We start from the raw sequence: 14,119 nt of genomic DNA on the forward strand, positions 1-14,119 counted from the left end.
AAAAATAGGATAGGGTGAAGGCCAGTTTCTATATATGGTAGAATTACTGAGATTCTGTGTCAGTCAGTTTTAAATAGATAAAAATAAGCACATATTCCATTAATTTCCTTATTTATTGGACAATCATAACAGAAACAATACACATAATACATTACAAATCAACAACACATTTTCACAATTTTTAATAAATTCTATGAATAAAATATATTAACGTTTATTCATAACGTAAGGCCATACACACATTAATCCGATGCTATTATTTTCTGACTATTTAAGACTTATTCTATAAGTACATTCGGCTTTAATTGTTTCATTGATGAAAATAATTACTCGCCTTGAATAGTTCATTAATTTTTCTCTGCTAAGTTACTAATAAACTTCACTGTATATGACTATAATAAAACATACAACTATATTTAATAAGATATTTTGTAAGTACCTACCTAGGTACAAATATTTAAGTTTGAGAAACGTATTTTTAAACAATCATAAAAAAAATTTTAAGTTGCATTATAAAAAAATTACATTAATTATTTTGCGTTAGATAATATGTAAAATTAGTTTGTTTGAAATAAAATAATTACCCTATAAAACTTATAAAAACATGGCGAGTACGTTATTATTTAACTTACAATAACTTATTACTATTATCGAGAAATACCTAATGAAAACTATCTTATATTATAAAACGGTATCTAAGGATAACCAATTATAATTTTTTTATCCTAAGAATGTTTAAGCTATTGGTGTTTTGGTTCAGACTTCGCTTTAAGCCAACATCACGGATATTACTTTCTACACGCTTTTCTATAAATATACTATGATATTTTAATAGTCACTGACGTACCTAATCGTTGAATTTACAATTGTTTAAATATATTTTAATATAATTATATTTTAATATTATGCAAGGATTCCTAAAGATACCAGCGTAGGTAATCGGGTGCTACTACATAATTTTTTTTAAACCGACTAGAACATTATTTAGTATTTAGAAAATAATGTCATTGGTTTTGAAAATTACAGCTTCGCTTCTTCATTTATAGGTACATATCTGTTTACGACTCGACATAGCTGACGTTGTGTGGTAAGATTTATATCCAATGCTTAACGTACATATGTATCACAATTCATGTAGAATTTATAGACGGCAAACGTTACGTGTGATCATATAAGACCAATATACTCAATCAGCACTATCTTGTCATTGTATATATTTGTAGACATGATTCAGCTACAAGTAGTTTTGTTGTAAATTTTTTTTAACATTTTTTCGAAACGTCATGTACCCGTAGTAAAGTTAAGAGTGTTAATGTGGTTGAGGTTAGGATGGGTGGTGGATGTTTCGTTGTCTTTGAGGGAAGTTGGGAGGGTTGAGTTTTCTATTAAGTTAATTGTTGCTTCAGTGGATTCATTAGTATTCGTAGCATTAGCGAAGTCATCTAGGGTAGGTGGAATGGCAGTTTGATTCACTGGGGTATTGCTTCCTCCTGCGAACAATAAATTTTCTTATTTTAATAAATTAAATTATAGTTCTTATTAATTTAAATCAAGTGTATAATGTTTTACTTTACAAAACATTGTCAGTACGTTAAGTAAATAAGTCATTTTTTTCTACTACTCATTATATCTTTATGTGAATCGATATATATAAAAAAATATATCTCATAATTATAAAAGTGTCCTATTTTTTTTGTAACAGTAGACACACATATGTACCACATTTAATATTATTAAATAATGTTAAACTGCATACTAGCTGCACTCGGTATATTTTTATCATCGTATTTAATAAGTATGTCATGCGTTGGATGTATGCTACAATCTTGTATATGTGCTTACATAAACCAGGCTTAACAAAATACAGACGAGGTCTTCTAAATATTTAGAAAAAGCTCGAGTTCGTAGAAACTTTAACATTGATTTATGGACTTCAGAAATAAACAGAATAGTATATACTTTTTGATACAAGATAGTCTTCGACAGATTAGCTTTGATTTATATATATGTACAAATAAAAAAAAATGTAATAAATCTTTTTGGGTTAATCTTTTTTGAAAGCTCTGTTATTAGTTGTTAGAGTGAGTAAAAATGAAATAGATACACTGATTTTAAATGCTAGTTAAGAATGTATTAAATAATAATAAAAAAACCAAATAGGTATAAAGTGTAACACATGTAATTCGCTGTTAGAATATGTATTTGACAGTACAGGAAAGGGTTATTTGTGAGTAGGGCCTATGTTGGAAACGTTTTCAATATTAAATACTTTTAACAGAATTAATAATTAATCGAGACTTGAGAGTTAGTGCGATAATAACAAATCCACTCGCTAAAATAATCGATTGAACATCAATTACAGACATATTGTGATATTATGTAGCTACAAAAGTGTGTATGCAGACAGAGTTGCCGTGTAGAGTGCTATTCCGAGCCATTCCGTTTGAAATCGTTAGTGATTTATATCTTATAAACATGATCAGTAAATAGTCGAGTGCCGGTTATTGTAACTGCCTTGGCTAAATTTAGAATTATTGCTGTAAGCTCTTGCGAACACTCACAGTGTGGTATTCCCCACGCCAAACTTTTTTCGTTTAATGACATTAAAACTATTTTATAAAACATTCAAGCCTTTTGTTTAACTATTTCTTATTGTTGATGTAAAATTACAGGATAATTTTACTACATTTTTCACTATTTTACTTTCACTATTTTCGTTTATTTAGGGGAGCCCAGTTACACGTATAACAATGAAGTCCTTAACTCTTATTAGTGGCCCGTACCAGTGGCCACCTAACGTTTTGGCATTATTACATTGACTTATATGTATACTACTAGACTCGCTATCCGGTACTGAGAGTTTGCGCACTAAGTTATGGTCAATTGACCACAACTCATTTAGTCGAATGCAAGCAAGAGCATGCTGACGGTTGTTTTTTTTATTTTCCTTCTTAATAAATTCGTACATTTTGTTGTGTGGCTCATGAAACGACATTATTATTTACTTGGGCGCTCGTTTACATGATTTAGTTATTATTTATGGTTAGTAACTAATTTATTTAGTATTTGCTTGTAAACACATTATTTGTCGTAAATTACGAGCATGACAGACATCTGGATATGATATATATTTATATAAAGAATAAGTGAAATACTATTTATATTATATTATATTATGTAACTATAATACTCTCAGAGACAAGCAGAGAAGAAAAAACCTATTGCGACACATCTGCGCGATCGTCTCGGCTTAATCACTGAACTAGCTTCCTCTCCCGCTTTCTTTCACTTTTCAGTCACTGACGTAATTTTTAATTTGGAACTGCTTGTCTGGTAGCATACATATAAATCAATGATTATGACAGTCAAGCGTTATTAATTTTATAAATTTTTAAAATACCTCGTGGTTAACATATCACAAATAAAAAATATATTTGTATGTATGTCATCATCATCCTCCTGCCCTTATCCCAATTTTACTTGGGGTCGGCGCAGCATATCTTCTTCTTCCATACTTCTCTGTCGGACGTCATCTCACAAGTAACATTATTTCTAACCATATCGTCTTTCACACAATCCATTCATCGTTTCTTGGGTCGTCCCCTACCTCTATATCCATACACATCCATTTTCAAAACCTTTCTCACAACATGGTCCTCATTCCTCCGCATAACATGCCTATACCAAGACAGCCGGTTTCCAGATAGCTTCTCGGTTACCGGTGCCACTTTCAAACTTCCTCTTATGTACTCATTCCTTACTCTATCCATTCGCGTAACACCACACATTCCTCTCAGCATTCTCATCTCCGCCACATGCAATTGTCTTTCAGTCATCCCTTTTATAGCACAACACTCTGATCCATATAGAACAGCAGGTCTGACCATGGTCTATAGATCTTCCCCTTAAGTTTAAGGGGAATACGGGGGTCACAAATTGTTCCCATAACCTGCCGCCATTTCATCCACCCTGTGTTAATCCTGTGCTTCACCGTTCGATCTATTTCGCCATCGCATTGAATGAGTGAACCGAGATACCGGAAGTCGGAGCAGACTGGAAGGGCCACGCCATCAAGCGCTATGGCTTCAGGACCGTAGAGACCGCCGAAATCGCAGAACATGTATTCAGTCTTCGTTCTACTGATTTTCAAGCCAACATTCTCCAGTTTCTGTTGCCAATCTTCCAATCTGCTCTGGATCTCAGGTCCATCTTCACTAACCAGTACAATGTCGTCGGCAAAAAGCATGCACCAGGGTGCCTCCTCCTGTATGTCCGCCGTTAGAGCGTCCACATTTGTATGTATGTATTTATATATTATATATATAGATAATACTTATTCATTTAATTTTTGCTACAAATAAAAATTATCGCAACGGAAATAATTAAAATTAAATAAGTATTTTTTACACATTTATATTCGTTTAAATACACACAAAGGCACATACATAATTAAAACATAACATTATTGAGATTCGTAAAAATTTTAACTTCCAAAATTCGAACAAATTACGAGTTAAATATCTTCCGAATGAATTGTTAAAAACGGGGATCCCAGATTCCACCGCAGCGCTATTGTATTATGGCTTTTCTTAAGACTTCGGTATCTACATGATGTTTTATTTATTCACTATGTATGAATTAAAAACTTTGTTAACTTACAAAGAAAAAAGCATAATTATATTCACCTACTTTGTTATTTTGATTAGGTCTTTTTCTTAAATTCCTTGCATCTTAGAACATCATATTTCTTGTATAAGTCGGCATCTAAACTGAAGATACATGATGTGTACAATATTTTTAACATCGCTGCAAGTATGGAAATACTCTTTAAATAGGACACGTACTTGACCGGAATAATAAAATGTTATTGCAGCAATGGAGCTGTCAAACTTTGGCGGAGAGAATTATTATGTTAGAGACAGGTTATGTTTATCCGCTATGCATACGATATCTAGTCCTGCATTAGAGAAGTGGACTATTCGTTATTGTATAATCGATTACTTAAGTATAATTAAGGAAATGAATTGAAATGATTTTATTCAAATAAAATATCAATATTGTCTGCCACTTTTCAATGAATGTATGCTTTTAAGTGGACACGGATGGCCGATGATGGTCAACTTCATTAGAAAGTTAAGCATGTAATACCCCTAGTTTTGTTTCACTAGGTCGTTTCATCAATGGTTTCTTCATATTTATAATTAATACTAGCTGTTACCTGCGGCTTTGCCCGCGTAGAATATGTATATATTTACAAATTAACTTAAAATATTACGTTAGTGTAATACCTCTTTATATACTACATTGGTGTGAATTTCAGCCCTTAGGGTAGAATATCCAGAAACGCTTAAATGCGATTCAACTCATTTTTAATCGGTAGCCCAGAAATAAAATTTCATGCTTCTAACTTCAAAATGACGGACTTCCAGACTAACCTGTATACGAAATGTCAACACCTACTTTTTTTCTTTAGGCGTAAAATATTCAGAAACGCTTAAATATCGTATCTACTCATTTTTAATCAGTAGAAAAAAAAGTTTCCTGCTTCTAACTTCAAAAATGACAGTTTTTCAGACTATCCTATATACGAAAAGTCACCCCTATTTCCCTCCTTAGGCGTAAAATATCAAGAATCGTTTAAATACGTATCAATTCATTTTTAATCGGTATCCCAAAAATAAAATTTCTAGCTTCTAACTTTAAAAATGACAGACTTCCAGACTAACCTGTATACAAAATGTCAACACCTACTTTCCCTTTAGGCCTAAAATATCAAGAAATGCTTATTTACGTATCTACTTATTTTTAATCGGTAGCCCAAAAATAAAATTTCATGCTTCTAACTTCAAAATGACGGACTTAGACTAACCTGTATACGAAATGTCAAACTCTATTTCTCCCCTTAGGCGTAAAATATCCAGAAGCGTTTAAATACGTATGAACTCATTTTTAATCAATGGCACATAAATAAAAAATCATGCTTCTAACGTTAAAAATGACGGACTTCCAGACTAACCTGTATACGAAATGTCAACCCCTATTTCTCCCTTTAGGCGTAAAATATCCAGAAACGCTTAAATACGTATCTACTCATTTTTAATCAGTATCCCAAAAAAAAGTTTCATGTTTTTAATTTAAAAAATGACGGACTTCCACAAAAACTTTCATCCCTTATTTCAACCCCTCAGAGGTAGAATATCAAGAAAAGCTTAAATACGTATCTACTCATTTTTAATCAGTAGCCCATAATTAAAGTTTCATGCTACTAACCCAAAAATGACGGACTACCAGACTAATCTATATAAAAAATGTCAACCCCTATTAAACCCCTTAGAGGTACAATATCTAGAAACATTTAAATACGTATTTAATCATTTTTAATCAGTACCCCAAAAATAAAGTTTCATATTTTTAGCTTATAAAATGACGACTTCCATAAAAACTTTCAACCCTTATTTCACCCCCTTATAGTCGAATATTAAAAAAGACTTAAATACGTATTTACTCATTTTTAATCAGTACCCAAAAACGAAGTTTCGTGTTTGCAACTTAAAAAATGACTGACTCCCATAAAAACTTTTAACCCTTATTTCACCCCCTTAGTGGTAGATTATCTAGAAACGCTTAAATACGTATTTACTCATTTTAGATCAGTATCCCAAAAATAAAGTTTCATGTTTCTATCTTAAAAATGACGGACTTCGATACAAACTTTCAACCCTCATTTCACCCCCGTAGGGGTAGAATATGCAGAAACACTTAAATAAGTATCTACTCCTTTTTAATCAGTATCCCAAAAATAAAGTTTCATGTTGTCATGTTTTTTTACTTTTGTATTATTTTTAGTGTTTATATATTTGCTTTAGATGTGAAAAACACACATCGCGGTTATACATTTTGTGATTGCAATGATCATCTTATTTCTTCTAATAACGTAAAATTCAATACAATGCAATTTTAGCATTTTGAAAAAAAAACCCAGAAACGTAACGACAAAATATTCTTAACTTCAGAAAGGTTTAAAACAGTACTGATTTTAAGTACCCAGGTTAGCCAAGTAGCTACGTTTTTACAATCGTATGGCAAGCGTAAAAAAATGTGCTTGATACATTGTATTAATACGTTGTGTATCACAGTTTTAAAAGACTCGTTATTATTTTCCAAGCGTAGCATAATATGTGATATATTTATACATAAAATTTTTCAATTGTACATTATCATTTCATGTGTGTTTACATTATCGAAGCTAAAATATTCATAAAATTTTATTATTTTCTAGATGACATGAAATAATACCAAAGGTACTGCTTTTTATAATTTTGCGCTATATATTAAAATATTCATATCTCTACAAATGTAAATGGAAATGAAATGGTGAATTTTCGAAATGGGCATATTCAGTTAAATGCCCGGAATAATAAAATTTGTTTAAAAAAAAAACTTAAAATATTATACTTACAAATAGGCACCAAATTTGAAACACCTCTGTCAAAGATAAACCAAACCAGAAAAGACGGCAATCTAATCAAAATTACGATTGTGTGAATGTAATCATGTTTTAATGTTAGTATCACAATACATCGAGGAAGATGAACACACACAAAGAACTTGTATATTTGTGTTATACTCAAAAATACATTGAAGTTATAAAAAACTAGTCTTACTTAACCAAAATACTGAAAATAGTGCTCATAATTAATATACAAAAAAAAGAATCATAATTCTATAAAACTCCTACGATATATGAAATAAGTACCTAAATAATCCTTTACACATGAGGTACACTCACATTTGACCGATTTTTACATTGACTGTAAATAATGCAGCTTAATACTTCTACATAACAATTCAAATAATTTCAATGTCTTGCACAAGAATCTATTAGGTAGATACCATGATGGATTTTTGTGCAAGACGTAAAAATGTAAGTACCGATATAAAAGGTTATAAGGGGTCGGTAATATAGAACCCTGTCCCACTTATAGATAACATGCGCAATAGAAAGATTACAAAGGATTTTTATCAACATCTTTAAAACAAATAACGAAGGAAGTATAAAGACAAAAACAAACTTTTTAACATAATCCAATTATTAAAAACATGTTTTTTTTTAAATATGTCATTAGAATTTCAGTTGTGGATTTTATTTAAAATAGCAAGCAAATATTGTAAAGTAAAGCAAAGATACAAAGTTATCATAAATGAAAAGTATAGCAAATAATAGAAATTAAAAAATATATTGTGTATACGAACTGGCAAAATAGGCCTTCTGATATTAAGTGATCACTACCTCCCACAGATATTGGCGCTACAAGAAATATTTTTTACCACTAAGTTAAATTTTAATAGTTAAATAATAATATCATATCATATTCAGATCATCATAATCTACCTATGTTATTGGATTGATAGTGAAGTCTGAAGATAGGTTATGGCCTAAGTCTATATAACTTGGGCTTGTAATTGTAATATTATATATAATAAATAGATAAACTCCACAATTATACAAAGTAATATTTACTACTGGACAATTATATTTAAAAAAAATTAGTATGTTTATTAGACTATAACAATAATAAAAATATTTATCATTACGTTGTATAATTAGATAGTCTGAAGTGAATTGCTCAGATTCTATTTATTACCGTGAGTTTTCATAACATTTTTATCCGCATAAGATCGTCGTAGAAGGAATTGTAAGCAAAATTTTTGTTTCAAAAACTCACAATAAAAAATTTCATTTGACAGCCCCGTTACGGATCATATTTTGACTAATTTATTAAAAGCTTTTATTTAACCACACTCTTAGTAGAATAAATATGTGGGTCAGATTTCGCAACGAATGAATGAAAATGAACTCACCACCATGATTTATCTGGATTTTTGCTCAAACATTTGGTGCTATTTATTTCACTTTAACACAAGTTAAATAGTTTCAACGAAAACCTTGATTCTAGAAGATCGTAAACTTATACTGATGAAAATATATTGTTTTTTATTTTCGCTTGTCTGTTTCGGTTCATACATGTTTGAAAATAAATCAGTTTTAGCCGATACGCGTCAAGTAGCTTAGATATCGACATTACAAGGCTTTGTTTTATGTTCAAGTGTCGGATGATATGGCTTAGTTAAAGTGTCTTGAACGTGTTTGTTTACGTTTGAGAAGTGTAGATATTTTTGCTCTGTTGTAGTGAATTTAAGATTTATCAGAAACAAATATATACAGCTAATAAACTAAACGGGATTTTGACACTAAAATTCAGAACAGAATCTCTCTTACCCAAATCAAAAATAAAGTTTAAAAAGATCTTTAGTTAATTTTTTTTACATTCATATATATATATAGTTAAAATATTGCAATAAATAAATTTAGTAACCAAATATTGATTACCTATCTTTCTTACCTAGTCTCTTAAAATATTTTATTTAACATTTTTATCAAAATGGAGAAAATGATATAAAGTAAACAAAAGAGATAAAAGCAATTTTAATTAACGTCCGACTTTTGCTCAATGAATAGATGAAAGACAATAATTTTATAACGCTTCAGTGTTTATATCTCATAATCGTAGCGTGGTAATGTGCGTGCTGTAAATACGCGCCAAGTTAAAAGCATAATATTAAAATAATATATGCTAGGCACTTAAATTTTTACCGTCGTTGTAAAATGATGTTTTTACCGATTATAAAACAATTATTTTAGGCATGTTACATTTTAGACATGTTAAAATTATAAATATTACTAGCGACCCGCCCCGGCTTCGCACGGGTGCAATGCTGATACTAAATGAATGTTTTTATATACATGTTCAAAACTTTTTTGTCATATTAATTTAAATGACATGGTGAATTGGATAAGGATTAATGCTATTTTGCTTAAAATCGCTTCGAAAATAAACCATCAATTCTTGTAAAAGTAAAGGATAAAAAATGGTTATCCCTAAGAGATAGACATATACCACCGCGGACTTTTTTGTAGACCTTTTTAAGGTGTACGATACTGTAGTACATTATTTTGATCTATCTCGCAGGGTTCAGCCAGCGTTTGCAATGTAAACGAAAAAATTGTGTTTATTTGAGACATCACATTGGAAACCTTTAAAATTATCAGTGTTTTTCTAGTATATTGTGCATGTATTATACATATACAAACCTTGCTCTTGAATCACTCTATTATAAAAAACCGCACCAAGTCCGTTGTGTAATTTTATAGATCTAAGCATACACAGGGACAGACAGACAGCGGTAAGCGAGTTTGTTTTATACTATGTAATTAATGTTTGTTGTTTTTTTATTCTAGTTGTTATCAGGTTCAGATTATTCTATAACCAAAATTAACTTTAAGTAAAAACCTATTCCTTTAAATAATATATATATACAATACACGATAACAAATACAAAATAACAAATATATATATATATATATATATATATATATATATATATATATATAAATAATAAAATAAAATTTATCGTTTTTAAAAAGCTAACCTAGCAAAATAAATCGGCAGTTCAATGCATTTCTGAAACACATTAATTGTGTAAACTCATTGATTTTACAGCATTATTTAATATATAATAATAATTATTATAATTTTATTTATTTCACACACAGAAAACATCTATAAAACTATTACATGGATGCACTATGAGTAAAGACTTAATGTGTAATATAATATGGTCATCAAAAGAAAAACAGGTCAAGTACTGGCTATCCTAGCTAGGCTAAAATTAACTAGCCTGTGTTAAGGAATATATATAGGAATATATAGCGTTAACCTATATTATACGTATATTTTAGACAGCCAAATTCAAATAAATTATTCGTCTGATTTATGGTTTTACAAAAAATACTATTAAGGATAATATAATATCTTGTCATTGCATTGGGTGTGCAATGTACATACATATTTATATGGATAAAGATAAATATATTTTATTATTTAGAAAGTCTCCCCGTAAAGTTCTGTCAATTTTATATTTTGAATATGATATTCTTATAGTTATAAAATAATTAAAGAAAAATATTTAAAAAATATATAGAGTGACGGTTACATACAAGTTTTTAGATGAAAAAACTGACACAGCATTAATTGGACTTACCCAATATTATCTCTAAGAAAATGTAAATCAGCTTTGAAGTTTAATATATGGGAAAGAAATTATCATAAAAGAAAATGAGTAACGAAGGCAGATTAATACTTAATTAATATGGACAATTTCCATCAGTCGTTCAGTATATTAAAAACGTTTTGTCCGGATGAAGAAAATTACGATGTCCCGCCGGCGGCGCGACGGGCGCCATGCAGGCGGTCGGTATTATATGACCAGCAGAACTTTTATATTTTGCAAATCTACTTAATAATAAAGTAAGATATAATTATTGTACTAAAGCTAATATATTAAATTTAGATAATATTTAATCAATCAATATTAAGACTAAGTTTCCTTAGTTAGCTTTTCTCAGGTTTTTTTCCGAATCGTTGGTAGTTTGATTTCTTTGATTATCAATTGATAAAAATCTATCAATATCGATTAAATAAAAATATTGCTATTGAATAAATGTCTAATATTAATCAAATTTATTAATTTTAAATGATTAATAATTGTTTTATCTAAAATGAATGAAGTGGTTTTATTTCAATATTCGTATGGGAATGTCACGATATACTTGATATATTGTCTACTATTAGAAAGTTAAAAAGTTAATTTTAAGAAATATAACTAGACTTAAAGATTTCTTAACATTTATTATTTAAATATTAATGAAAGAATTAAAATTCACTAGATATAATTGAACAGCAAATTAAATACTGATATGATAAAATCTTTACTAAACATAATTCATATAATCTATTATTTGATCTTCTGATTTTGATCGGAAGAGATCGCTATGTAGCGATAAGGTTGCCAACATTGTACACTTCTTTTTTTAGGCTGTATCCAAGTTTTATTTATTTATTTTCTCTTTGTGATGTACAATAAAGTATAATGTGAGTAAAGTACCTAGGATTCTTTATCTTAATTCCAGACTAATTGTATAACTATAAAACCTTTCACTTCACATTCCATTTGCATGATGTTAGTCCATGAATTTGTTTATTACATTACATCCGCAAAAGCATTTCAGAAATATCAACGTTAAAAAGCAAATGCGGTTAATTTAAAAATGTACAAGTTGTAACAAAGTCAAGACATGTTATGAAAAAATTTGTTTCATAGTTAATTATTAAATATAATTAATAAAGGAAAGTATTAACTATAAGATTATTGTTTTTATAGTGATATAGGAGTGGACTTGCCAATTAGATATTAATAATATGCAATATTTATATACATTTAGAACTATCTATCTTGTTTCAAGCGTATTTATTACATAGTCATTTTTATTACATACCTACTGTGAGTATGTGATTGAATTGTGGTAGGTACGTAATTTAAACGCATATGTGTTGTGCAAGATAGAAAATTCGGGAACGGTAAGTGGAAAGCAAAATTATAAAAAAATGTCGGTCCTTTGACTTTAGCTTTACGATAGAATATTAATTGTATAGTCTTAAAGAAACAGGAAAAAACAGGAAGCGTGTCGGTTGTGTGACCTACCGGTGTGGGGCATAAAGCAAGTGGGCATTGGTGTAGTGCTGATTTGCGGCGTGACTGTGTTTGACACCTTGCGCTGCGCGTATTGCGCGTCCTTGGGCTCCCAGAAGAACACGTAGTAGAGCGAGAGCATTATAGCAGCCAGTGACACGCAGAATACGTATATGATGACGGTCAGCACACGCACGCTCTTCTTGTCACGTTTCCTCTCGTACAACGCGTCCAGCACAATCTCGTGGCCGGATGCTGTGCCCAGTCGAACGGAACCAGCGCACGAACGCATGCTACCCGATGTGTAAGACTTTCCGGACATCTTCTGTGGCGCTTTCGTCTAAAATGCACCGCGGCACCGGTACCGCCACGAAACCGGGTAAGTAGGACACACTTATCGATATGCCCCAGTTCGCCGATGCGCCGCGGCCGAGCCGTATTGCCGGGTCACGCGGCCCGTGTCTGCAGCTTGACACCTTCTGATGCCGACTGCTCTTTCATTATTATGGCGCTCGCTCCGGACTTCATTTGTTTATCCTTTAATTTCACGCTTCGTAATATCTGAATCTATTCCAGTTACTGACGTAGTCGCACGAACGTGATTCGTTTGTCACGACCCCCTATTTGTGAGAACATGCATTGTTTAATGGACGAGGAACCTCCTTTTTTCAAAGACAGTATGGGATATTTCAATAAACAAATTATATTCACGCTCTTTTCGTTTTCGTTTCGAGATAGAACACATAAACACGAATTACAAACAGTCTGTATATGTTTTAACTGGCAGGTGTTATTTATGTCAAGTGATGTTCGAGTGTAACGATACGTAAACGAAGTTAATTTGGTAGAGGATAACGCGTTGTGACAAGACGGGTGACAGCCAAGGCGCGCCGAGGCGTCGTCGGACGTCGCATCGCGCAAGTTGGCGCGGAGGCGCGTCGGCGGTGGGCGGCGTCGGCTGTTGAGAGGCAGCGCTCTGTCGACGCCACGTGCGGCGCGCGACGCGACGCCTGCCTTCGCAACTCACACAATTGATCAATAAATTCGCCACTCTTAATTCAATAGTGCAAAAAAAGTTAGCCTATTTTTTTAGAATTTTGGTTTGATAATGTCCGCAACTTTGTATGCAAAACTTTATATTACACATGTGTACTACAGTTACCACTATTGTATTACTATTCCATGAGATTTCCTTTGTAATTTAATTTTAGGAGTAAATAAAGGATAATGATTATTTTAAAAAAAACATATTAATGTATAAAATCACATAGGACATATGTGTGCGCAAATACAGGTTCACTCTCTATTCCCTCGTCCTCCTTATCCGATGGAATGTTAAATCCGACTCGACTCGGTGCAAGATCAATGGGTTGGCAAAATTATGCTTTATATCTATAAATTGTTATTAGTCAAATAAGCAAAAAATGTTTTCATGAGAGTTCTTTGATGACTTTATGAAGTTCGATACCAATTAAAACTGCAGTCGGCTGCAATTCTGCATATTTTAAGTTTCTACGGCAAAAAAGTA

General features: G+C 31.3%; 3 protein-coding genes across 4 annotated transcripts in view; 1 reads left to right on the plus strand and 2 right to left on the minus strand.

Annotated features, from left to right (window-relative positions):
* The window catches only part of LOC113399485 (salivary glue protein Sgs-3), a 271,041-nt gene that overhangs the window by 189,584 nt on the left and 67,338 nt on the right, over nt 1–14,119 (plus strand). The gene's annotated exons all lie outside the window — the stretch shown is intronic.
* The window catches only part of Rps29 (Ribosomal protein S29), a 123,712-nt gene that overhangs the window by 40,784 nt on the left and 68,809 nt on the right, over nt 1–14,119 (minus strand). The window lies entirely within an intron of this gene.
* Inaf-d (inaF-D) lies at nt 95–13,406 on the minus strand. 2 transcript variants are annotated; one of them, XM_026638464.2, is made up of 2 exons: nt 12,671–13,406; nt 95–1,490 (listed from the first exon to the last, which is right to left on the minus strand). In XM_026638464.2, exons 1-2 carry the CDS (start codon nt 12,911–12,913, stop codon nt 1,470–1,472), a joined length of 264 nt encoding a protein of 87 aa, XP_026494249.1. In that variant the 5' UTR covers nt 12,914–13,406; the 3' UTR covers nt 95–1,469. The 2 variants fall into 2 exon arrangements, with proteins under 2 accessions (XP_026494249.1, XP_026494246.1); XM_026638461.2 differs by having other exon boundaries at nt 12,604–13,406.

This window comes from Vanessa tameamea, chromosome 19 (genome assembly GCF_037043105.1).
Source record: "Vanessa tameamea isolate UH-Manoa-2023 chromosome 19, ilVanTame1 primary haplotype, whole genome shotgun sequence".
Lineage (NCBI taxonomy): Eukaryota > Metazoa > Arthropoda > Insecta > Lepidoptera > Nymphalidae > Vanessa > Vanessa tameamea.